At 44.5% G+C, this 25,813-nt stretch overlaps 2 protein-coding genes across 2 annotated transcripts in view; both read right to left on the reverse strand.

Moving 5' to 3' along the window:
- The window catches only part of LOC103362904 (potassium voltage-gated channel subfamily B member 1-like), a 36,684-nt gene extending 16,926 nt beyond the window's left edge, over positions 1-19,758 (reverse strand). The window contains exon 1 of the mRNA XM_008289430.1: positions 19,204-19,758. Within this exon, the coding sequence (XP_008287652.1) occupies positions 19,204-19,758 (555 nt within the window). The remainder of the gene's footprint in view (positions 1-19,203) is intronic.
- A 2,980-nt stretch (positions 19,759-22,738) lies between these two features.
- The window catches only part of LOC103362905 (prostacyclin synthase-like), an 8,331-nt gene continuing 5,256 nt past the window's right edge, over positions 22,739-25,813 (reverse strand). Inside the window, exons 7-10 of the mRNA XM_008289431.1 lie at positions 24,250-24,403; positions 23,755-23,936; positions 23,184-23,335; positions 22,739-23,050 (exon numbers count right to left, since the gene is read on the reverse strand). Coding sequence (XP_008287653.1) covers positions 22,900-23,050; positions 23,184-23,335; positions 23,755-23,936; positions 24,250-24,403 — 639 coding nt within the window. The 3' untranslated portion in view covers positions 22,739-22,899. The remainder of the gene's footprint in view (positions 23,051-23,183; positions 23,336-23,754; positions 23,937-24,249; positions 24,404-25,813) is intronic.

Genomic DNA, 25,813 nt, shown 5'->3' on the forward strand with positions numbered 1-25,813 from the left:
ATGTGAGTGTGCTTGGTTGTCTGTCTCTAAGTGTAGCCCTGTGATAGACTGGTTACCTGTCCAGGTGTCTTCACCCTGAGTCAGCTGGGATAGACTCCAGCCCCCCTAATCAGGATTAAGGTGTGTATAGATAATGGTTGGATAGTTCCACCGTATTAAATGTGAGGATTTGTTATTTTTTGTCCCATACCAGTGTACATCTTTGAGGAGTCGACTAAGACAAAAGGAGAACCACAGATTTTTAGGCTCTTAGGTCATTTTTCACTTTAAAGACTAAACAATTGATCAATAGTGTGACTGATCAATACTGAAAATAATTGTTAGTTGCAGTTCTAGACCACACACACAGGGTTTGGTTAGTTGGATGGACTTTGTTTAAAAAAAAAAGAATCTGTCTTCACTACAAATCAATGTCTGTAGAAAAAGTGAACGTGTCGTTTTATTGATCGCAGCAGAATTGACTTTTCACTTGCACCCCTCGATGCTGTCGGAGCGTCACAGCAACACAACAGCAGACACTTCAGCACGGTGGAAGATTGTTAAAATGCTGGAGACATCGAAAGCAGAGAAAGGATTGTGTGTGCGAGTGCCGGGACACCCTGCAGCGACTCTTTAATACATTAACCAATACAGTAGCTGATAGGCAGGACACCAGCTGCACTAGAGGCAGAGGAGGCAGATTAGTAGCGAGAAGGATAACAGCTGCAAATTAAAACAGCTCCCTGATTGATTTCTTTCATAAAGACAAGCACTGTGGCTGCCCATTGGACAGGCAATAAAGTGCTGTTTACTCAGGCTAAAGCAAGGTTTGATCAGTGACAGGGACTGTGTGTGGCGACAAACTGGAGGCGAGCTCAGGTCAGTGAACCGAGGGTCCTCCTAAATGGGCAGCAATGGAGGTAAAACAGATCATTTCCAAAAAATGTTGGCTTGAGGAGGGTGACACAGCGAGGGTCAGGGGAGGCAGCAGCCTGTTTTAATCCGGGGGTCAGAATCTCCATGTATGGCAGTGATTGGCTGGGCCAGCATGCTTGACTGTCGGCCCGTTTACAGCAGGCTGGATGGATATAGGCAGCGTGTGCAGCATCATCCACCAGTCTGACATGTGTTTAGCCTTTTATTCAGCGAGTGCAGCTCTCCTCTTGAGCCATGCCTGGGAAACTAAAGTGAGGCCTCATAATGATGAAACAATAAGTTGTTGTTTTTTGTTTTTAAAGAAATGATTTCGTCTGGCACAGGCTGAATTATACCTCCTCAAATTTGAATCTTTTCTCTGTCTAGCGTCTCAGCTCCACGATCCTGAGGATGGCAGCAGCATTAAACACATCCTTCTATAAATTAGAGGTTTGTTCCATTTGCAAATCACTGCCACTGTCAGTCTCACTTTATACAACTGGGATGCTCGGCCGCTCCAGACTGGAAATGGGCAGCGGATGCCAGCGCTGTGCCAGCTGCTTACCCACATTTCTCATGCTTATGATGAAAATTATGAAGGTGAAATTTAGACTGGACGCAGGGAGCAAATAATTACACAATAACATCCACTCAGTCTGACTTATTGTTCGTACATATTTATGTTGTTTGTGATTTATTTGAGAGCGGCATGAATAAGGAGGCGACCAGATCATTATTGTGTTTATCATCTTTAAAAGAGATTTTAAACACTCTAAGATTTGTTTGTGCTTTGAGAAATGTACACACACACACAATAAGCGTTGTGTATGAGGACGATATGTGTGTTAAAAGCCGAGCACGTCCTGGATGTTTGACTTCAGTCTGTTTTCTTTTCTTTAGAGATTTTTTTTGTTGGTTTTTCTTTGCTGTAATTAAGGGTCTGAGCTTGATGTGTGTTTTTATCCTTTATTGCTTATATAACAGCAGCACAGTGAAGTGCTTTAACTGTTAACTATAATTCAGGGCTGTACAAACAAACTTTGAGTACTTGAACATGTCGAGGTGCAACAGGAGAAACTGCGTACACCGAGGAGCTGTAGTAGGACTGTTCCTGCTGACGCCATTGTTTCCCACATTCACCTATGTTTATGAACACGCATTCCTCTGGGTGCGTATCTGACGATCAGCCACGTCACAGGATACTGGTCCACATTAGTTTTCCCCGTGACCTTTCAACCAGCCGCCTCTCCTCCTGAATCTGGTCATTCATCGTCCTGTTGTTCAGCAGGAACTTCAACGCACTCTTAAATCATTCCAGCAACATTTGGCTGCTTTTCCCCCAAATTTAGTCCCAAAACAATCATAATGTCTGTCAGCAATAGTACACCTAACACCACACACACACTATACACTTTCTCTCTGTGTTTTCCTTCTACATATAATCCTGGATCTCAAACTGCTTTATCTCCCGTCGATCAAGCACCGTGGACCATTTCTTAGTTGCTGACTTTAAACTATTTGAGCCTGCGCTGGGCTTCAAGCCAAGTTATTTCATGCTATAAGCAACCTAATTAATTTGTTCTCAGATTGAATCACTGCGGTTTGTAGACCTTTAACCAGACTGTATCCTGCACCGTAGTCTGTCAAACAATTCTTTAATAGTTCTTCAATCCGTTGTGTAATTTGTATTATATTCACAAAAGACGGGATTTACGAATACATTAGCGATCCGATATCACCATTCATCAATTCTGCTTCTCTTTGAGCATCCTCTGTTCATAGTTAGCATGTTTCACAACAAGAGCTGCATTCCCGTAATGACTTTTTGGCTTTGGAAACGGCGAGATCACACTAAGATTAGAGAGCAAATCCCTTGAGATTTGGCAACACTGGTGTCGGCATTATCCACGCAGGAGAGGTTGCTACGGGATAGCCCCTGGGATTTCCTTCTAATACTGATTTTGATCTGGGGAGCGGGTTGATTAAGAGGCTCTAATAAGCCGCCTTCTCCTCTCATTTTCTCCAAGCTCTGTGTCCGGACACGAGCCCGCTGGACTGACCACACAGGGAACAGCATTACATAAAGACATAACGAGATAAAAATAACTCGAGCATGCTGTTTTCATCATCGCTTTGTCTCAGATGGAAAAGACAGAGGAGGATGATGCCCGTCAATCTTAACTACGTGATCTAACAGAACACGACAAACGGGGCTTTTGTCAGAATTATTCGTTATTATTCGCTGCACAACAAGTCTGGTAATGATGCTGAAGCTGTGTGCACTGTGCTGTGAAAAGGGTAAAACTTTAAAGAATTTAGAGAGCAGCGTCTTTTATTAGCTTTTCCCAAAACCAAAAGCGCAGCCGCAATCACACGCTTGGCACTCACCATAACTCATGAAACTCATCAACCCTTCAATTTACACTTGAAATTATTTTGGCACGGCTGTTGAGGCTCTCTGGTTCAGCACACTCACATAAACAGTGACTACAACATGAAAGTGCAAAGTTGAGTCAAGTTGTTTTACATCAGCAGTGAAAGAACCGTGTGGGAGATAAAAAAAAACACTTTTAACACATTGTTCCCAAACTGCAGTGGTTCTGCGTTAACCGGACTCTGAGCTGCTGAATGTTAGTTTGGCAGCTTCGTGTCCTTTCATGTGAAAAAGAGCTCACATGTGGCTCGACTGAAGGTGACCTGTAGCTGGAGGTGGAGTTAACTGGCAATACGAGGAGTTAAAGGGTGACCTTGCAGGTGAAAATGATAAAAAAATGAGGTGCAAAAATACATCAGAGAGATTTCAAATGTCTGCCAACATCAACGAATGCTGGTATGCACAGGAAAACTGGGAAACTCAGAAGACCAAAGGTTCTGTGGATGCTGAATTATTGCACAGCAAGATAAGAATGCTCCCCGGGGTGCAGGCGTGCACGTTTCCCTGTCAACAATCAGGATGTAGACTTCATGACCTCCATACCTCTGATAAGCCTTCTATCAAAATGATGGAAACAGGAATGTTTGGAGACTAAAAAGGAGAAGCTGGTGAGTGGACGCGCCGCCTCATCTGTCAAGCACCACGGCGGTTGTGTTGTAGCTGCCAGTAGAGGCGAACAGGCAGATGTTTGCTCAGGATTTCAGTGCAGAATAAAAGAACAGGCTCAATGTCCTTCAGCCATCAAAACTCATCCGGAGCAGAACCAAAGGGAACGGACCTCACGACAAACAGACAGACTTCCTACAAAAATATTAAATACGATGACTTCATTTGACTTCATGTGCATCAGTAATCTAATTACTTTTGAAGCCCTAAACTTGATGTCAGCTTGGTCAAATTAAAACTCAGCCTCGGCACTTTATTTTTTAAAATTTTTTCTAACTGAAGCACAGAGCCTGTAAGTTTAAGAAAGGTCTGACACTGTGAGACAGAGCTGCCTCGGTCCGTTAGTAGTGTTGTGTCGGTATCAGGTCCAGATTTAAGAGAACTTTCAAGGAATTCTTGTTCTGATGTGAGGCAGCAGCAAACTGTATAAAATCATGTTTTCTTTCACATGATCACTGAATCACTAGATTAGTTGCTGAGCAGATCAAATTTACTTTCAACTGATAAAGTGGCTGAAATCCAAATCCCATACAGTCTCACAAACTGTTGCGTGAGTACAGAATCCTGTACAGACATCGCAGCAGATCCTTCAGTAACTTAAGGAGACGGTGCTTACGTTAACTCATCAATTTATCCATCCATCCATCAAGCAGTGACGGTAACAGCTCTTCCAGATCAGCTCCTCAGGTTCGGCCCATTGAGACGCTCGCACTCCGAGACTTCCTAAACTGTCCCAGTTGAGTCTATGCTACTGTCCTCTGAGAGCTGCATCTGGAACCACAAATGTGTTAATGCAACGACGAGGGAGTCGAGTTTCCCGCAGATCACTAACCCTTTCAATTTACATCACGCTGCTCGGTTTACACAGGACCCATCGACTCTCAGCTTCTGTTCTCCGGGGAGATGGAGCTGCCTGAGGTACTTTAAGAGGGTCGACGTCACGCGCAGAATTAGGAGGCCAGACGACGAATTTCCAGCAATTATGGGCTTAAAGCGGCAGCCTTAGATGCATATCGTGTGACCGTGACCCGTGGCAGTAATGTTTATTAGCATAAAATATTGATTTAAGGAGTTTGCCTTTTAAATCCCTCCTTTAAGGAAAGACGAGCGAAGAAGATTTATGTTTAGGGAAAACATAGCAGAGAGAAGTCACTAAAGAAGGAATTAAAGCAGAGCGGAGGAGTATAAACATAGCAGTAGCAGCAGACAATGAACTGTGTCTCAATGCCCTCTTGCATCCCATAATATCCAAACGTTCAGCCTGTGACCCTGAGCTCCTCTCCCCTCCTGCTTGACCCACTTCAGGCCAACATGCTTCCATACCTCCATGGCCTACATCCAACACCAGACACAGGTGAGCTGATGTGCTGCTGACTGGTGTCTGGTAGGTGGAGGACGGAGAAATGAGAGCAGCGAGTAGGCTGAGGCTCTGGCAGGAGACTGAGGAAAACAGGGACTCCTGGGACTGCTGCCTGGAGATTAGTGGGACACTGACTGAAACTCACACAATCCACCTACTCTGCGCTGACGACCAGCTCTCAGCGTTATGCACAGCGGTATGCTAAGGACGGCATTTAAATTCAGGCGGATGCGTAAGACCTCTCCGGGAACCTTTTAATGAGAAACGCCTGCATGTCAGTCACTCGATGTGCCGAGTGGCCACGAGGTTTCAGGTGAGCCACCGGAGGAGGTGCACAGCTGCTCCCAGAGGACTTCCTCCGTGGTGTCATCCCAGCAAACCGACTCGTGTACCGCCGAGGAGATCTCCCGAGGCTCCGATGGCTCGTCTACAGTACCCCGCTACCCAAAGCGCTGCTCTTGAATGTAATTACAACAAATTAACATTAGTTCCTCCTCAGTCAGCACACCACAGGAGTCTTACATAATCACCATCAATATTAGCATACAAAGAGACTGTGCAGGGATGTGGCCCTTTGATCCTCTCTCACACAACCATATGTTCACTTTAGATTCTACATATTTTAAACTGACTTTTGCTCTCTCATTACTTAGGCGCCTTTTTATCGCTGCCCGTTTGACTGGCAGGCCCGGCTGAGCATCTGTGCCTCGGTGGACGACTTAAACCTAACTTTGAGACCAGAAGGATGAAATGCACAGCTGATTGGCAGCAGGATCCAAACTCTCTCAGCAAAGTATTATATCCTCTTTTAAATAGAAGCAAAATCAGCTGCACTCCTTTGCTGTGCTGACCCAGAAAAAACTTTGGTTTTTCCACGTGTCATGTCTCACTTTTTACTTTTTACTTCTATACTGTGAGTGCAGTCCATACGAACACATACGCAGTGCAGCATATCACGTAGACAGAACCTGTCTGTGTAATGTCATTTTAAGAATCTCCAGCCATGTTGGAATTTAGGATTTGAAGACATATTGCAAATGGAGTCCAATAAAATGGATGAAAACATATTTTTTTCTTAAACTGCAGCAGCGTCTCTGTTGGTCTACACCTCCTACTATCATCCACCCTTTGGTTCCTCACTTGGACTTCTTTGAAAACTTGTTTATTTGTTTTGGGCCATCAAGTGCAAATGAAACAGTCATTTGGTCCCAGTTTCAGCAGCCATTAGGTACCAAGTACAAACAAGCCCTCGGACTGTTTGATGGCGCGTACCATTGGGTAAACTTTATTTAAAGAAACAGTTCAGCTTTTAGGAAGTGAATTAATTCACTTTCTTTCAATGAGAGAATCGATGCTAGTTTTATATCTGTCCAGCTGCCACCGGTGGGGACTTAATGAAACCAGCCAGGAAATAATCTCTCATGTAGCCCCACGTGGACGCTTTTGGATTTTTGTGGATATTGGTGGACAGTTTCCAGTCTTTAGGCTACGTTAAACCAATCAGCTGCTGTCTGTGGTGGCTTCATATTGAGAGATGTTTCCGTCTTCTCATCTGGCACTTGACAAGAAAACAAATAAGTGCATTTCTAAAAATACTAAACATTTTTTTAAAAATTCAATTAAAAAAATAAAAGAACTGCGTGCATTTCTTTCCTTGCTTTTACAAATAGTTATTAAATAATGCCAGGGAGCACCGAGTGCAGAGTAAAAACCGCAGCCTTCCGACCACTCTCCCTCTCTGAGGACATTGTGCTATCACACCAATCAGTTAAGTGACAGTCTATCTTATCACTAAGCCTGTCCTTCTCACTCACTTCCTCACACTCTCTCTCTCTCTTTTTTTCTCTCCCCCCTCTGTATGAAAGAACCTCTGCTGTACCTTCTGCTGGTTTAGAAATGAAACATATTCGAGAATGTGACAGCGCGCTGATGGGGAATTAGGTGACTGCCAAACGGTTTGATGTAGCCCAACGAGAAGGTTTCAGCGCGTCACAAACAATCAACTAAATTACAACATCAATGCGTCTATTTAAGGATGCGCTTGGTGGGGAGAACGAGTGGGAAAATAACAGGCTGAAATAGAAAGTCAGAGGCAAAACGTGCAACTTAGTGTGTGCATGTGCGTTTCCCTGTGTGTGTGTGTGTGTGTGTGTGTGTGTGTGTATGACAGCGTATTTATTTATAGAAGCCCCTTGGGAGCGGAGTGCCATTACTGTGCTAAGGTAGAAAATCTGGTGGGGCTGTGCTGCATGTCACACTAAGGTGGCTTCATCACTCCTCGCAGGCTGTGCCTCATTAGGATGAGCAACACCCCGGATAATATTAACAACCGCCTCTCTTCTGCATTGTCCTTCCAAATGTCTTTGTGTAAACACCACCAGAAAAACCAGCACAACTCCTCTGCGGATAGCGGTTGATGAAAACACCTCAATGTCACCGCGGAACACTCGCGTCGGTTTTTATTCGATTTCATACAAAATTCACGAAATGGTAAACAAACAAAAAAACCAAACATGCACCAGTGGATGTTTCATGCTGTCTGTCTTTATTGATTGTCTGTCTTTGAATGGGTTATTCTGTTCCATAAGAATTAAAGAGAGTAGGAGGAGGCATTGATCCGGAAAATCGAACCGAACTCCCCAAGACAGTTTCTCTTCTTTAGCCGAGTACTTCTGGTAACACACCGACTGATTCCTAATGCAACAACTGCTCCTTTTAAGTCCGCACAGGTAAGCAGAGAGGCGAGGAGATCAGCAAACGCACCAGCAAACAGGGCAGAGCAACGATATCATCTCCTCGTCCTGCCTTAATCTGAGACAATCATTAGGTGGGATCGCTGGGAACGGCTCTCGCCTCCCTCCCACTCAAACCCACCTGATCCGAGGAGCTGCATTATCTCTGTAAACTGCACTGGGACTTGCTACTTTAGACACCAAAGCATCACAAGCTTGCCGTGGGGGACTCTGCAGAGGATCAGATGGGCACTAGATTTTCAAAATACCAATCATATAACCTGATCTGAAGCCTGAGTGGACGCGGCTCACTCTGAGTTGTAAAATGAGGACTGCAGATGGAGGGATTTAAACACGGCTCTGGTGTTTGCCTTTCATTCTCCCTCTATTTGCTAAAGATCAGGAGCTATTGAGTGTCTGGAGAACAACGGGTGTCTCTTTCTGTCACCCATTTGCCATTTTATCTCAGTCACATAAGCTGTGCTGCCTCAGTTTGCCTCTTCGTCATGTCCGTCGGTTCACCTGAAAGCTGTGTTTGTATCAGGAAGATGGCACATTGGACATTAAAAAAAAGAATAAAGTCTGCTTGGTCTACTGTACTGTCATGAAAACAATGCAAGCCGATATGCTCCTCACATCTGCAACCTGATGCTTTCTCTAACGCAGCCTGTCTACCGTAGCAGAGGTGACGCCCCGCGCTGAGAGACGGGAGGTGATCTCCAGCTAATTGAACCCTGTTGTTGACTGTTCGTCCATGGAGCTTTCAGGTGTTGGGTTCTGTATCAGGTTCAAGTAATTACTGTTCCTCGGTCTGCTGCGAGCACGTGGATTTACTCCTGCCTTCAGAGAGGAGGCACTTCAGAAAGCACGGCTGCCATTTAATCCAGGGAAGAGTTTGAATCATTGCTGTCTCACAGGTTCATGCTTGTAAAAAAGACTTTTAGGACGGTTGTAAAAAATGCAGCTCAGATATTTCAACACTTTCTTTTTCACTTTTCTTTTCACGAGGCTTAGATATCTTCAACATCTCGACGAGGACACAATAAGCTAATGGACCTAGAGAGAAGAAGCTGATTTGAATATGTGTACCGAACCTTATCTACCCCTGTGTATCATGTGACCCGCCCCATCTCGAATAGGAACCCTGCAGGAGACGACCATTACTCAAAAGAAGCACTCTGCTCATTAGTAAACCATTACAGTGGCATAGTAATTACAATGCATTCTGTTGCCACCCTCAGCCATTAAGAAGCAGCTTTTGGTTCAAAGAATGAAGACAGTGAAGAGATTCAACGGGAGAAAGCGGCGCTGCTCTTGAAAGGAAATTGCTTTAGGAGAACTTGCGTGACAAACCAACAATGAAATCTTCTCCGGCACACTCGGCTATTACTACAACCGCTTCCAACCAGCTCAAATATTCAGAGGATGTCATGGTTGAGAAGCGAAGATCAGCGCCGCACAATGTTCAACAAAATCAGTCGAGCCTCTTGTACAGCAGCCGAACAAAAGGCCAAGGCGCTGAGCTCTCTCAGCCACGTTGTCATTTCATTGTGTTTCTCTCACTATTCGTTGACAACTTGTTAAGTGACCCAGGATGAGGTGTACATGATGGAGGCAGTTGGTTAAAAATGCACGAGACATCCTTTTGTCCAGCTGTCACCAACCGATGACAGGTGAAGGTAAAGCGCTCGAGCAAAGACGAGTAAAGTCAGGGAGAGTCGAGCAAAGAAGAACATCAGAGGAATCAGGGATCGAACGTATGGATTAAAGCTCCACGGAAAATACCTCTGCTCCCTGGAAGTCTAGTGAACTGACAACAGAATTTCACTGCAGCCTTGCCTGTCATTTCCGTACGGGTGGCTGGAAACTGACCTTTTCAATCTCAGCCTGCCGAAGCGAGCAATAAAAAAAAAAAAAAACAACTCGCAACTGTGGCTGAAGAAGAAGCACGCAAAGGCCTCGGGTTCGGATGTCTAACTCTCTGGAAAGTTCTGTTTCACTCTTCGGGTGACCACTACACGGCCCACACCACTCTGCATCCGCTTGAGTGATGCTCTCTCGCTGACAAGTCCGTCTGAATAATGAATGAAGTTCTGCTGCAAAGTAGTCGTGCGTCCGTCCCCTCGCTGTTGACCTCTCACCTCTTAAATGTCAGCGTCAGTGAAGACCTCTGCAGCCCACGGCCGCACCGATGTGTGAAGAATGTAAGGGCAGCCAGATAAGGCATTGTACTGAAAACCAAGCAAGGATTTTGTACGTCTGTCCAACAGAGATACCATGTAGTGTGTGTGTGTGTGTGTGTGTGTGTGTGTGTGTGTTCATACTGTGTTGGCCCAGCTGGCTTGTGTGATAAACTAATGTAGCCCACTAGACCACCTCTCTCCGTGGAAACCGCCAATGAAAGGCTGCTTTTACTCCAAAACCACGTACGCCACATTATAAGCATGCAGGTTGATATGTTCACTAGCCGTCTCTCTACCTGCACACACCATGACCCAACAATGCACACAAGTCCAATCTTAAATTCTCCACCGCCACACACACACCGCACGCCAGCGTTAAAAATCCATAATAATTCCAAATTCATCCTCACAATTTCACTAATGTGCTCCTCAAGCACAACTTTAGCCATGCATAATTAATAATTGTTTTTGCAAATTAGGGTAAAATGAATGCCTCTTAAGCTGACATTGCACACTCGCTGGCGAACAGCATCCCACTTACACACCCAGCAGTCACAGAAGAAGTCATGTTTCTTTCCATCTGATGAATTTCGGTTCAATATTCGCCCTCCTCTTCGGCCCACTTTCGCTCCCCATCAACTCTTGAGGGAAATATCTGGATCTTTAGCCGCTAAACGCATTAGGCTCACGAGCTATCTGCTGAGTGTTTGTTTGTCAGCTGTGTCGTGCAAAGACAGTGTTTTGGTTTTTTTTTTCTTCAAAGCTTTTCCACTTAGAAACAGCTGACTGTTGCTGCTGGAGCCGATGCTAATGAGAGCGATGATAGTCAGCTAAAGCACTTATTAGCGGTTGTTAACCTCTCACATGATCATCTAATGCACTGTCAATATAAAGCCGATGATTGGAGCAGCGTTCAGAGCATGAGATGACTTTTAATGAAAGAGAGCCTTCACTTGAACGCATTAACATTTTACCAGATGCGCAAAAACTTGTAACCTCAGCACTCCGGTTTTGGTGTTTGTCTCTGTGCTATAACCTCAGATGGAAAACCGTCCATCCAACCCATGATCTTATATAAGCCTCCCCTCATCCATGCTGGTCTAATTGAGGATGTTTAAATATACATGAAAATATTTCTTTTCCCGCAAAATGTTATTTTTATAAGTCAGCATTTTTGTTTTTTCTTAATCTATCTGCTGTGTGCTAAATCTGTGAACCAATCGAGAGCCACACAGGGGAAATAAGGAACGTATAGCCGGCCTGCGCATTAGGTCATTTGTGTTGTCACGTAATTAGTCAAACATGAAAGAGGTCCAGAAGGAAAGGACAGTTGCTGGCAGGCAAATCGAGCGGCGTGTCCATACTGGTACCACGGCACCTCCATCAATGAGGGAAGTCATTTATATTTATATACGACAGCAGCTGAATCCTGCCCCTTTGAAACAACCTTCATTCCTGAGGAAATAGAAGAGACATGCGTGGGTTAAACTTCATTACCTATACATGAACAATATACAGCTCCAGACTGAAAGCAGTTTTCAGAGGGAGCTTTAGCTTAGCTTTATTTCTAACGCGAGGTGGAAACTGTGGTTGCAGCGTAAGTCTTTGAAGTCTCTGATGAATCATTTAGGCTTAGCAGATAAGATGCATAACGGAAGACACTCTGACCACTACACAAACAACCTAATCCTCATCCCTGCAGCTCACCGGGGGCCAGATCTCCTCTATAGATTAGCAGTCACTCTGAAGGGACACTTCCCAAACCGAATTCCCATTTCGTGTGTTTCCGCACGCCGATCAAACAGCATCAAAGGCGTGCTTCAGATCAATGATGCTAATGTCTCTCTCAGTTTGGAGCGCAGCTTCATTAGAGGCTGGATTTCAGTCGAGTGGAGACAAAAAATGGAGATGAAGGTAAAGAAGGAAGCATGTTAACACTTTGAAAAAAATGGGCTTATTTTCACCTCAGTGGCTGAAACTGGTGTCAACATGCAAAACAGGCACAGCATGTAATGTGTGATTACAAACACACACAAAACTGATCTGTAGCGAGTCTTTGCAGATTAAAGCCATAAGTTGAAGCAGGAGTGTTAAAGCAATTATTTATATCCATTTAGGTGAATAAAACCAACGTATTTATAGAGTTCTTTGTATCTTTAATTAGAATTTGTACAATAATGAGTGCTTACATGCTGATTAGGTGACTTGGATGTGAATAATGAGAGGAGGGAATACAATAGAGGAAAACAGAACCAGGCAGAGCGAACGATAAGAGAGCACGGACGAGAAAGAGAAACAGAGGGACTCGGTTTCTCTCTGTCAACCTGCCAAACAGTCCTTGTGACTCTGTGTTAGCCCACTTGGCGATATATGGCGCTGCAATCAGTCTGGCAGCTGGGAAACCGCGTGCCGCTGATTTATGGCCGTTCGAAGCTCACCTAAGCACAACGGAAGAGTTGCTGTCACCCGGCAACAACCCTGGAAAACAACTCGTAAAATGCACCTTGTTGGATCGTCCCCGGCACAGAGACAGTCGCAGAAAGGTAGGAGAGAGACAAACAGAGACAGAGGAAACTCTCCGCTCCATTACTCAGAGCCACGGCGGAAAATAACAACACAGACCATAAAATCAGAGCGAGTGTGTTGCCACGTCTCTGCTGATTCCTCCTGCACTGTCTGTGACACGCTGCTGGAGGTTAGCATGGCTGGCTGCACGTCCTCATGCAGAGCCATCAGGAGGAGGTGGTCCCTGGAAAGTCACACATCTCAGACCCTCTCAAATGGCCAGTCAGGGTGTGTCCTCACTCAACCCAGCTTGTCTTACATCTTAATGTCTTTGCCATTGATTTCCTCCCATTCTTGTAAAATGTCGTCTGCCAGGCCGTACGGGATAAACGGGCTGCAGGTAACCGAGCGCAGGGGATCGCTCCACCCTGATGCCGCTCCGAGCCGAGGCCCGGGAACGCAGAGCGATCTCAGGCTTCACCGGCAACAAAGCAAAGTGCTTACAGTGAAGTCAATCGGGCATATCTGATGCGTGCGGTAAGATGTGCAGTTAACGGCCTCTGGTCATGGCTGTCTCGAGCTCAGCGAGAGGAAAAGTTTCCGTGCAATTAGTTCAAATAGCCTCTGCCAAGGCAAAAGAAATGAGTGTCAGCTTTTATAGCTCAGTATCCTGTTCTGGTCCAAAGCTCCAGTGGGTACAGACAGGCTTTTAGGAGGCAGGAATTCATCTCCCCAGAGTGTACAAAGAGCAAAAAATCTGTTTATGAGGGCTGTGTGAGTTAATGGGGTGGCAGCGGTCGGCGCTGTTGCCTAACAGCAAGGAGGTCGTGGGTTTGAGTCCGCTGTGGGGAAACTGGCACGCTGGTCAATCTAAAATGGCTGTAGGGTTGAATGTGAGCATGCACGGTCGTCTGTCTCTTCCTGTTAGTCCTGTGATGAACCAGCGACCTGTCCTGGGTGTAAACTGCCCTTCTACAGACCCAGAGCCTCCCGGTGACCCTCTGCAGTAACGAGAGCTCAGCTAATGGATGTTTATGTGAGTCGGTGTCATTGCTTTATCTCTGAAATTTAACAGGACGTCAATAATCAGAACTTGTTCCAGTTCAGTTTGTAGGTAATCATTACAGTTAATCAATTCACCATTAAGCTGTAAAGAATAAAGTCTGCTGTGTGGTTATGATCTACGTCTGGGCTCGACAGAAACAAATCAGCACAACAGTTTGCATCAGTCGTCTGGAATTATGACAACTTCTAATGAAATCAAACTAAACTGAGTTAGCGGTGTTGGCTTCTCTACAATCAAACGTATTTATTTAATCGGTGCTTGTTCAATTAACGGCAGCAGAAGCACAAGCGTTTACAAATATCAAGTTGTTCTGAGTAGTATTTCGACATCAATTAAATAATTACTTTTGAAGTGTTAAATACCATAATAACTGTTTTTGTTCGCACATTTAAAGAGTAAGTTGACCTCAAGGTAAAGAAAATGTCGTTGTCGAGTCAGTTTCATTGAGTTCCCTTCACGTGACTTTAGTCTGAAATCAGCTAAGTCAGAAATCTGAGTTTAAATTACACACGGTATTAAGCTGATCTAATTAACAGTGTGATTAACACATACAGGAATCTGACTCTGGCACAACAAAAATTCATTTCCTACTCTCTTATAACTGGAAAAAAAATACTCTTGATGTCATGGAAAGGACCAACAGGACCCGATGCCACAGTTTGGCTCAGAGAACTGTCCAATACATCACATTAAGATACGCACTGAGAGATAATGTGTCACACTTTCAAAACATCTGGTGACCTTTTGTAGATTTTTTTATTATCTGTGTCTGTAAACATCCACAACAACTTTGCACCATACAGTATTTAATTTCTGACTCCTCAGTGTTTACATTTACATATTTATAGATATAGATTTATAGATATACATATTTATAGGATGTATGTTCTGTGTTCCGTTGTTCTTTGTGTTTTTCCTTTATTCTGTTTTTTTCTTCTTCTATATATACAAAATTCTTGAGCTTCACTAAAACGGTAAATGGAATTCTGTATCATGTAAAATGCTCAATAAAAACTTTCTGACCTAATTAACACTGTAATCATGTCATCACAACCCATCAAAAATACTGTTTGCAGCTTCGAGGGTTTCTGTAAATCAGTGAAACAGGATTTCTGTCTCACAGTCATGCATTTAACTTCGTCTCCTGAATACTTTTTAGAGTGTAGTTAACTTTGCAGTGTGAATTTCTGGCACATTAAAATGTGTTTTCTTCCAACAGCTTTGCTGCTTAAAGGTTGAAACCAAATGAAGGCATTTAATGTGTTTTAGTTTAATTCAGATGAATACTGTTAGCACTGACCCAAGTGAAATAAGAACCAAACTTCATCTCCATCGTTGCCTTCACTGTGTGAGACGAGTGAGGCGGACCATCAGATATACTGGATGTCTCAGGAGGCTTTTGTTAATGTATGACGCTGTCACTTTTAATAAACTGACTGAGAAAACTGGGTTTCAAATAAAGTCTGCTTCAGAGGTCAGAACTATTTTTTAATGCCAAACCTGTGGGAATGTGATTTATCGACTGACATGATCCCTCTGAGGCTGATCGGCACCGCTGGGAGAACCCAGCAACAGAGGCATGCTGGGACGTGGGCCGGTTTCGTTCACAGCTACTTACCCTTTCATAGCACCGGGCCACTCTACTGTAAGAACGATGACATCAGCATTCAGCGCACACATCCTTTATTGATGAAATGATTACCTGCAACTTTTCCTCCTGTTTGGGGCCGAATCTCGGTACCAATGAGTGTGAGCGCAAAACTACTCAACGACACTCCCGAGCAGGAAGACGGACGATCAAGTCCTGCACGCACCGTGTCCTCCACCGCTGCTTTGATATGAAAAATGAATCGTCTGAGAGAGAGGATGCCGGTGCCGCTATGTGTTCTGGGGGAGGGTGTAACTCCAAAAGGGCCGGGATGAAGACATCTGGAGCTATAGATATTCTGGATCACACCTTCTCTCTCTGGCATCAACTCAAGCGTTATTAATGTGCAATAAAAATTTTATCAGCACTGAAAAATAAATGAGGCAGAATATGTGTTTGGGAACTGGCAATTTCACTGATGCAACTCTTCAATTAAGCCTCGGAAACAAGGCTGCGCTTAATGACTGCCATTTAACCTCAATTTGACATTTTTACTGTTCTCCTTCTTGTATGGGAAACTAAACCATGAGGAAACGATGCTATTTGTCAACCAGCGTCCGCCTCACTCCCCTTTCCTTCAATCAGAAGTTTCTGGGCCTGTAACTGTACAAACTGTACAAACTGTGCAACACATAGTACGGCTCTAGCGTGTTTAGCTGAGGACCAGAGTTTGCACGCTAGTAGGACCACTGGAGGAGAACATAAATCGTGCTCCTATTTCCAACTGGGGTGGATTGTGGAAATAGATTTGAGCTGAACAGCACAGCTAGGAAGGACATGGGTCAGCGCCACAATGTACAGCAGTGAATGTAAAGATCCTAAAGGGGCTTCATGAGGTGGAAATAGTGCTCGTGAGAATGTTTTTAAAAATTATAATAGTTTTCCAGAATATTGCACAAATGCAAAACGAGGCAGATTGTTGGTTGATGACTGTGCTGTGGACCGTGTCTTCAGCCTATTATGAATCTGCAATGTAAACATTGTTACGTAAGAAGACTATTAATATTTGGTCATGCTCCTGATCTTTATTCCATAATTCCCCGTCAGCGGCGCTCAGCGAGCGGCGGCAGAGCTGAGTAAATATCCGGATTCAAACGTGTATATTTGCTCACGCAGTCTCGCTGCAATCAAGTTTATTTTTAAACCAGACCACGGAGGATAATCAAACACGGATTACAGCTAGTAATTAAAAAACTGAAATCATCTAAAAGGATATAATATCATATAATAATCTACTTAGAAACCTCGTCTAATTAGTTTCCATTCACAAGATACATCAGACTGTAAAGTGGTTTCTCTGCGTCCAGCAGCCACAGAAACTGACTCCACTGGTGCAGAAGTCAAGGAAAGACGTGAAAGTTAGTTTGTTAGTGAGTTAGTCATCTTCAAGTGACACAAATGCAGATAAAGCTGATTTCTGTCAAGTCAAATGCCAGTTGTGCTTTTCTTACTTTTAAAACCACACTACTCCTCATCTTTCTTTTGCTTTATATGTACCTTTGCATTTAAAGCATGAGTTAACCTCTGTTTTATTAATTAGGATGAAATAAACTTTATAACTGCTACATGTTTGGATTAAAAACAATAGAAACACAAGTAAACTAAAACATGTGTAGTCTAACGTGAACCCGTTGTCATCCGCTAATAGACTGCTGCTGTATGAGCTGGTGTCAGGGGGGCAAAGAAAAGTCTGTGGAGTCATTAATAAAGTGAATCACTGACAATAACAGAGGATTATGAGCTTTTTCATTTTGAAAGGTTGATTTAATATCAGCAGCGGCAATAATCTGCAATGAAGACGTGATAAAGATCAACCGACTCCAAAACAATCCAATTTATTACATAAACTCAGGGGCATATTAAAAGCCTGTTTATAAAGAGTCTAAAGTAACTGTAATAGTGCAGCAGCCTCCACAAAGACTGAACTGGGTGAGGATGGTCTTTATTCCATCCTATTTAAGCATATGTGTGGACTAAACAGGCAACAGAAGTCTGACATCACTGATCAGCTGTAAAAACCAAGTCAGGCTTCTTCTGCTCATCTTATTTTTAAAGATTCTGCCAATATCGTTAACCTGAAGCATGTTGGCAAAAAGACACGAAGTGTGAGTAACGCCTTCAGCTCCAGTCGTTTCCTTGGAGGGATAGATGGGAGCTCCATTGTCAGCTCAGTTTGACATGACGGATGAGCTGCAAGCCAAGTTTTGCTTGCTTGTGAATGGAAACGCGCTTGTTCCTACAGCGCGAAGCTCAAGACAGACCAGAGAAAGTGTGTCGTGATGAAGCGTGTCTTTAAGCTATGTGATTGAATAATTATGAAATATAATTAAGAGCTTCAGTAGTTCAAGGTCAGAGATGGAGCAGGTTCTTTGAATAGACGACGTCCATAAATTATGCAGGAGCCCTCGGCTCAAGGAGGTGTTTGAAATTTCTCTGAGTAATGATTTGACCAGGATATCTTCTGCTTCTGGAATACTTGGCATGCTGTTCCACCGGGGAGGTCTCCTCGTGTCATCCTCATACATTTCAGTCATCTGTGATTCACATGGCTAAGTTAATATTTTTCCTGTTGCTCTCTCTGGTAACTGAAGTGAGTAAACGGGCTCTAATACTTTAATGTGCCCAATCCCCAAACAGCTGCACTGGTTAAACGCAATTAACATTTTAAGTGAATATTGACCCAGTCACATCTTTAGCGAGTTGGTTCGCTTAAAATTGCTGTTAACATGACAACATTCATCGATCCAGCAAAGCAAAGTTCTCTTGTTCCTGGACTGTGAGCTATGAGACCGTTAATGAGCTGGATGATTGAATACTGGACTGGAAATGAGGCAGGGGCAGCTAATGAAGCCAAGAGGGGCGACTGAGGAGAGGAGGGGCTGCATAAAGGTCTAAAAATACGTGTTTTTGCTCAGGAGGGATTCTTGCAAACCTGAGATGGATTAAACTCTAACAGTAAGTGATGAGACTGTGCATCCTCTTTGTTGCTAGTGCAAAACAAACATTCAATAATTACCCCAAGAGACTCGCCCGCTGACAGTACTGGCTCGGCGAGTATCTGAAACCTATTAGGGGAGACAATGAAGGCTGTCATGTTTTCATCTAAAAGAGCACAGAGAAAAATGGGTCTTAATTGACTCACCGGAGAAAAGTGCCTTTTCCTCAGTAAAGTGCACCTAGTTGACTTTAGATCGTATTGATTAAGGAGGACGAGCAAAATTAGTTTGCAAAGTCGCACTATGTTCACTACACACTGATGAATAAGCAAAAACTTTGGAGACGGTTTTGAAGTTCACCTCTGAGTACAACAACATCCCCTCCTCTCAATCCATCGCTCATTCTTCCTGCCTTCTGTACTCCAGCTGCTGGAAGTGACAGATTAAAAGCACTGGTTCAGGTTAAAAGGAAGTCAGACATCAGATCAAGGCGCCCTCACAGACAGATTTCTGCTAGCCTCTGGATGTTAAACTGGATTCCTCATCACACTCTCTCTCTCTCTCGGTTGTTGTTGTTGTCTCCAACTCTTTTCTAAATTTAAACCCCACTCATCAGGATCCAAAAATGGAGAAATCATTATTTTAAAAACTTTAGAAACAGAGGCCTGCTGGCTGTGTGCCAACCATCTCTCAGGTTACCTTCACTCTCTCTGCCTCATGCAGGAAATGTGGCACCAGTGGAAAAAGACAAAAAAGACAATCAGGAGTTTGGACTCTACCTTAGCAGCAAATGAAGAGCTGGGCTTCTCCAAGAGGTCCCAGAGTTTCTTCCTCTTCTCAGAACAACACGTGGTAGTAAACTCCTCTCCTTCCCTCTCCCTCATGTTCTCGGCCTCTCTTTTGAGCTCCTCGTTCATCTGCTCCTTCTTCTGGTGGTACCTGGCCTGGCAGCAGGACTCCAGGTAGATCTCATCGATGCCCCAGAAGTCCAGCTCTTGGCTGAAGGAGAGGGCGCACATCTCCTCCATCATGTGCAGCTTCCCGGTGCGGTAGAAGTTGAGGATGGAGGTGAAGGCTCCGGGGTGTCTGTCGAAGAAGTACTCGTTGCCATCCAAACTGTAGTCGTCGCATATCTCCATGATGGAGTCGTGGGTGTTGCAGTCCCTCAGCTTGCCCAGCCGGGTGCGGGGCAGCCGGTCCAGCGTCCTCCACAGGACTTCGTGGAGGAGCCCGCCGACGTTGAGCCTCACCCGGCGGGAGTGCGTCTTGCTCCGGATAATGTCCATGGTGTCCGGTGGCAGCGTGGAGGCCAACCGAGACCCGGCTTTGATCATCTTGTCTCAAGTCACTCGGTCACTTGGAGATGCAGGCTGGTGGGTTAAGAAGACATGGTCCTGTGGGTGACCGCATCAGGGCCCCTCTTCGTCTCTTGTACCTAAAATGTAAATATGAACACAAAAGAAGAACATATGAGGGAGTGATTGGGGCGCAGCTGAACGGGCTCTCCCGGTGTCCTACAGCAGCAATGTCAGGTGGTTTATCCACTCATCAGAGCACCGAATAGATATTTTAATCAGCTTTAAGAGGCACAGCCGCTTTTCTTGCTGACACGGGGTGGAGGTGAGGGGGGGTTGGAGCACCGGGGACGACGATAAACTCCACCGGGGAGCGCTGTCCGGTGCTGAAACGCCCCACTGCCGACCCGAGGACCGGCGGCGGACTGTCGCTGTCCGCGGACTCCGGTGCTGAAAGCGCCTCGGCTGGGGTGGGACGGCGACCAAACCCCCCGGTTCAAAGGCAGAGTGTCAATGTGTTCCCCGGAGTGGTGCTAAGCTGCACTAATGCCGACACCGATTATCAACTTTGATTAACACGGTATCATCATCATCCCCCTTGGAGCCCGTCCTTACGAGTTTACGGTTGTGTCACCGCGTTTACGCACGTTTACATGATTCATTTTTTAACAACTGTGCCGATATGCAAAGTTATTTTGATGTGTGTGTGTGTGTGTGTGTGTGTGTGTGTGTGTGTGGAGCCATGCAACACAACTGCTTTTTTTTTTTTTTTTTTTTGCAGGGAGATTTAAATCAATGGGCTCTCACTGTTAAATACATTGAAAAGGCTCGATTCTCCAGACGCACACAGGACATCACATCTCCAACTAACAGCAAATCATAATGCAACCTGGAGCTAAAACATACAGGTCCAAACACAATCAAGAAATACGCAGGACACATACGGGTCTTCCTTATGTCCCGGTTCGCCTCACGGACCCACATCAGCAACATTTCAGGAGTAAACGCGTTCAAACTTGTCCTGCCCGTCCAGGTCTGCGCTGTGCTGGGAGCGGATGGAGGCATCATGAGCTGCGCACCGACATGGTGAAGAGCAGAAGTGAGCCGCACAGACAGCAGAACCGTCCAGTCCGCCCTGTGCACCACTTCCTCCAGCGAATCAACAAGTAGACTCCAGAGAGTAGCCGGGAATACACTCGGTGTGTCTCCTCTACCTGCTCGCAGTGTGTGTCTGTCTGTGTGCGCGTGTGTGTGTGTCTGCGTGTGCGCGCGCGTGTGCGTGTGTGTGTGTGTGTGCTGGCTGGCCGGCGCCTCTGACTGAACGGGATCCTGCAGGGGCTGATTTCACTCAGGCTCCTCCAGCGGCGCAGCCTGTGTGAAGTTAACCCTCAGAGAGCCGGAGCTCAGAGCAGCTGCACCGAGTTTCTGCTCCGTGCAGCAGGAAGCAGGTTCGTCCAACTCACAGCCCGCGTCAGGAGTGGAGGAGGAACGATTATAAAGTGATCTAAGGGCTAAACTGAGACAATGCATGAACCTGATTGCAGATCAAACCGAGTCCAGCACATTTCAGCTGCATGTTTTCTTTTTTGTTCTGAAAACATTCTAAGAAGGTTCTGCAGAGATCAAGTATTAGTACTTTTTTTGTTTTGTTCCCAGAATGTTCTGCTTAAAGGCAGGATAATGTTCTCTAAAGGAGACTACAGTCGTTCCTAAAATGTTCCCAAAATGTTGCATTGAGATTCTCCTTCCTTTGTTATCAGGCTGTTGTGGGTTTTATAGAGAAATATTCCATCATGTGTTACCTCAACAACACCCGAAGAACATCACACAACGTTCTGTCTTCATGAATATATCATCTCACAGGAACATTTAACCCGATTCAGGACTTTCATGTTTCCACACGTAGAAGGTCTTTCTGGGTCCATCAGACCCCAAGAAAGAATACATGCAAAATATCTGTTGGTATTCATTATAGGCTTTTAAACTATGCTAAATGAATTTTCTAATAAGTTGATGTATTTTTGGTTCCAAATGCACGACAGATGTCCCTCTTCAAAAATAAAAAACAACACCTGTCAGCTGAACCAAATGGCCCGGTGTCCAAAAGAGCCCAGAAGTCCTGAAAAGGGTTAAAGGAGATGTCCTGTTCTATGAGGCTTTGTTCGCATCCTGGTCATGTTTTTGAAGGTTTTTGTTGTCATGTGACATAATCTGTGACCCAGACAACATCCTATAACATCCCAGAATGCTGCGGTCATGTCTTCAGTCTAAAAATGTTTTAAAAAAAATTTTAGGTTATGGTAAAGCCAAAGTTACGGGAACATTCCCCGCGAGCTGAGCTGTCCCTCCAGCAACAGGAGATAAATGCACAGTCAGCACCACTATAAATGGCAGACATGCAGGAATCCCCCGTAGGAATGGTTTAGTGATCCCTGAATGCTTTCTAAATGTTAAAACACAAAATCTGATTTAAAGAAATGTGCTCAGCAGGATAACTCAGACAACAATGCAGGCTTTGGCTTCATGACAGTCAGACTTAGAGGATAAGTTCATCACTTAAAACATTCAATTAAACTGAGATTTAAATCTGTTTGGGCTTGCAAGTTCTGAGTTAATCCACGATTTTGTCCAGACTTTGACGCCTTCGTGTACCTTTCCAAGTGGCAGAAGTGAAAACGTGAGCGTGTTTCTTGTTGTTCCTGGAAGACCTCCTCCCTGGCAGCTGACATTCTGCGATATGCGACAGATCTTCTGCGTGATCAGCTGCTTTACACATGATATATAAATCTAAACTTTCCACTCTGATTCACTCTGCAAACAGCAGGCATGTGTCAGTGTGATGGATGTGTGAGCAGCTCTGTGTACAGTACAGACAGTACTCTCATTACACTCGTGTTCTGCATTTGAAATAAAGGACACTTTCATTTTTACAACTCACGAAGAAAAAAAAAGTGAAAATCGTGAGCAGCGTGATCGTGTGACTGATGGACGGATCCCAATAAGTTTGACAAAGCAAAGGTTTTACACAAAGTATAACTTACATTTATTGATAAATAGCAAAAATAATTACATACGGTATTACATAAATAGAGAATAGAAAAGTACAAACGGCATATTGACACTATAAACAAAGTTCTTGTTGAAATGTGCATGAAAGTCTGTGGCTTTTTGCTTGTTCCCTTAGTGCGTATTTCTAGGTTTGTATCGGATGAGCAAATCTCCCTCAGGTTGTAGCATCCCAAATCCATAACGGCTGGCATTTATCTCTGGCATCTGAGCATGTAGGTCACACAGCTCCACATCGTAGTTAGTCAACACCATGTAAACAAACCTGAAGAGTAAACACGGATGAAACACAGAATTAGGACACTCGAGCAGACATTTAAAGTGCCAAAACTCCAGCCGTGGAGCATTCTGACGTCCAACTCTGAAGTCATCTGTCCAAATAAATTTAGGGCACTCACTGTCTGATGGTATTGATGGCAAACTGCTTTCCCACACAGCCATTGGTCCCTGCGCCCCATGGCATGGTGTAATATTTCAGCCGCCTCCCTGCTTTATAAAAATCCTTCTTCACCGATCCGTCCTCGTTCAAGAAGCGATCGTACTTGTATTTCTGCAAAGGAAGAATAATGTTTGCATAGCAGGTATTAGATGCAAGCAATTAGAAAAGAAAAATAACAGTAAAGCTTGTTTGTTTGTGCAGTAACTGGTGGACAGATTTTTATTTCAAAGCAGCCTTGCAACGTCCTTCCCACGCCTATTAGCTGTGTTTCTGTTCCTGTGCTCTGCTAATCCCTCAGTGGCCCACAGATCTGGATTTCACCTCTCGCTGGGTAGTACAGGGTCAGCTCTGGGCACACATTGATTCCACCTTACATAAACAACTACGGATGCTAATTACACTTAAGTCTGCCTCCACCGAGTCCCTAAGGCAATTATTACGACTCCTGTTGGCGGGACAGGAGGGTTTAGACGGAGCGGAGGGTTTGGAAACGGGACAGCGGTTTGTTTTAACGAGACGGGACGACGAACCTGTGGCTCGTGGTAAATCTCAGGGTCCATCTGAGGGCTGATGAAGGGGAACAAACACACTCTGTCTCCTTTTCGTAGCAGGTACTCCTGGCCATCAGCCATGTGAAGAGTCTTTTCCTGCACCACCTCTCTGGTGATGAAGGGGGCGGCGGTGAGTCTCAGCGTCTCTTCCAAGGCACTGTCTGAGAGGGGCAGAAAGACATGCAGGTTAAAATTTAAAAAAAGAGCAGCAGCATTTGTGTTTGCAAATATTTCTGCAGTACTTCTCTAGTAAACTGGTGGATTTCTTTAAGTCTGGTAATTGTACTCCACACTGTGCCCATTTGGATTTATGCTGCATGCATATATAACTCCCAATGTCTTGACTTCGGCACTATATATATGTTTCATTCTATAGACAGTGCATGCTGCATCATGCAAAAAAAATCCAGACTTTTGTTTGTCTGCAACTAATAAAGGTGCCACTGTTTACACAGTCTGGGATAAAGCCCTCACCAAACACTGGGGTGTTCACGGTTCTGTCCATGGGAAGAGTCTCCGAGGTTTCCATCTGTGCGATCTGGCTAAATTCCCTCTTTACTGCCACCAGAGCTTCAGGATTTGTCAACAAGTAGCCCAACAGCCAAAATGCAGCAGGACCAACATTACCCTGGAAACAAACAAAGACTCGCATGAGGATGAAGATAAGGTCTGTGGCTCGGGCGTTGCATAGAGACAGCACAGGTGGCTGTTTGGTAGCAGCAAATAAAAACATCACATGACATCCACGCCACTTGCATCCACCTTCTGTTGGAGTCATAACGAGGCACGGTTTTCAATTAAACTCAGAAAGCCTAATGACTTTTTAGTGCTGGCTAGATGAAAAAGGACGGCTTCCTTTCATGTGTCTGGGACGAGAAGGGCCGTGCTCTGGATTGTTTCACTGCTGGCAAAGCACAGAGCCGTTAATGGTTTACTTAAAAAGGAAAGCCATTGGAAACCTGAGGTCCCCTGCCATCTGCCTGCATCCAAGGGCAGGACGCTGAGGCTATTCAGTTTTATGGCAAACCACAGCGCTATTTACTGAGAGCGGAGGCATGAAATACGGCACACTGTGGAAACATAATATAATGAATAAATTAACTCAAAATTGCCTCTTAAGTTGCTGCAAATATGCTACAAAGACTAGTTAATGATCACTTTACTGAACATAAATGCTGCTGATGAGAGAGCTTGTGTGTCTCATAAAAGATGTGTTAGAACATGTCTCACAGATCTGAATATTTTACCGTATGTTTAAACGTAATGCTGTTTGTCACAACTGTCGAGCTAATCCTCAGCACAACTTGCAAATAAATGGCTGCTTCACTCACTGAAGCTCGAGGGTCGTTTGAAAATCGGACAACTTAAGTCATGACTCAAAACTCGTAATTAAATGTAAACAAACTAAAGTGACAAGCACGAAGTTAAAAAAAAGAAAAATGAGTGAGTAGTCTGTAGTTTAAGGCAAGTAAATGTCTGATTAACACCTTGGAGGCAATAAACACCTCCAGCAGGTCTGAAGGCAAAGCTGTATGAGTCAGAACCACGTCCAGGTAAATGTGAGTAACACTCAGCTCAGCTCCAAAAAACTATTTCAGCAAATACGTACAAATGTGGAAATCACCATTTATTTCTTTGAGCCAGACGGAGCTGCAGGTATGAACACACCGCTCCCTAAATATCCAGTAAACAAACTCGTATTTATATACAAAGATTCTTCATCAGAAATGTTTTAAACTGAAACAGAAACTACAATAAAGTTGTGATTTCTTTTAGTTTTACACAGAATATAACTCTTAGCCTTTTACAGTCAGACTCTACTGAACAGTGCTCTGAACTCTTACACTGTGCTGTGTTGTCTGTTTTTATTCCCTCTCATGACTTGGCTAAACAAAGGCAGACTCTAAAACTAGAGGTGAACAGCGCCCTCGTGTGCCAAAGAAGAGTACTGCACCTCTGTATTTCTATTTGTCTCACTGAGAGGAACTTCCCTTAGAGCAGGGGTGTCCAGTCCTGGTCCTCGAGGGCCACAGTCCTG

The sequence above is a fragment of the Stegastes partitus genome, unplaced genomic scaffold (assembly GCF_000690725.1).
Source record: "Stegastes partitus isolate 25-593 unplaced genomic scaffold, Stegastes_partitus-1.0.2 Scaffold614, whole genome shotgun sequence".
Lineage (NCBI taxonomy): Eukaryota > Metazoa > Chordata > Actinopteri > Pomacentridae > Stegastes > Stegastes partitus.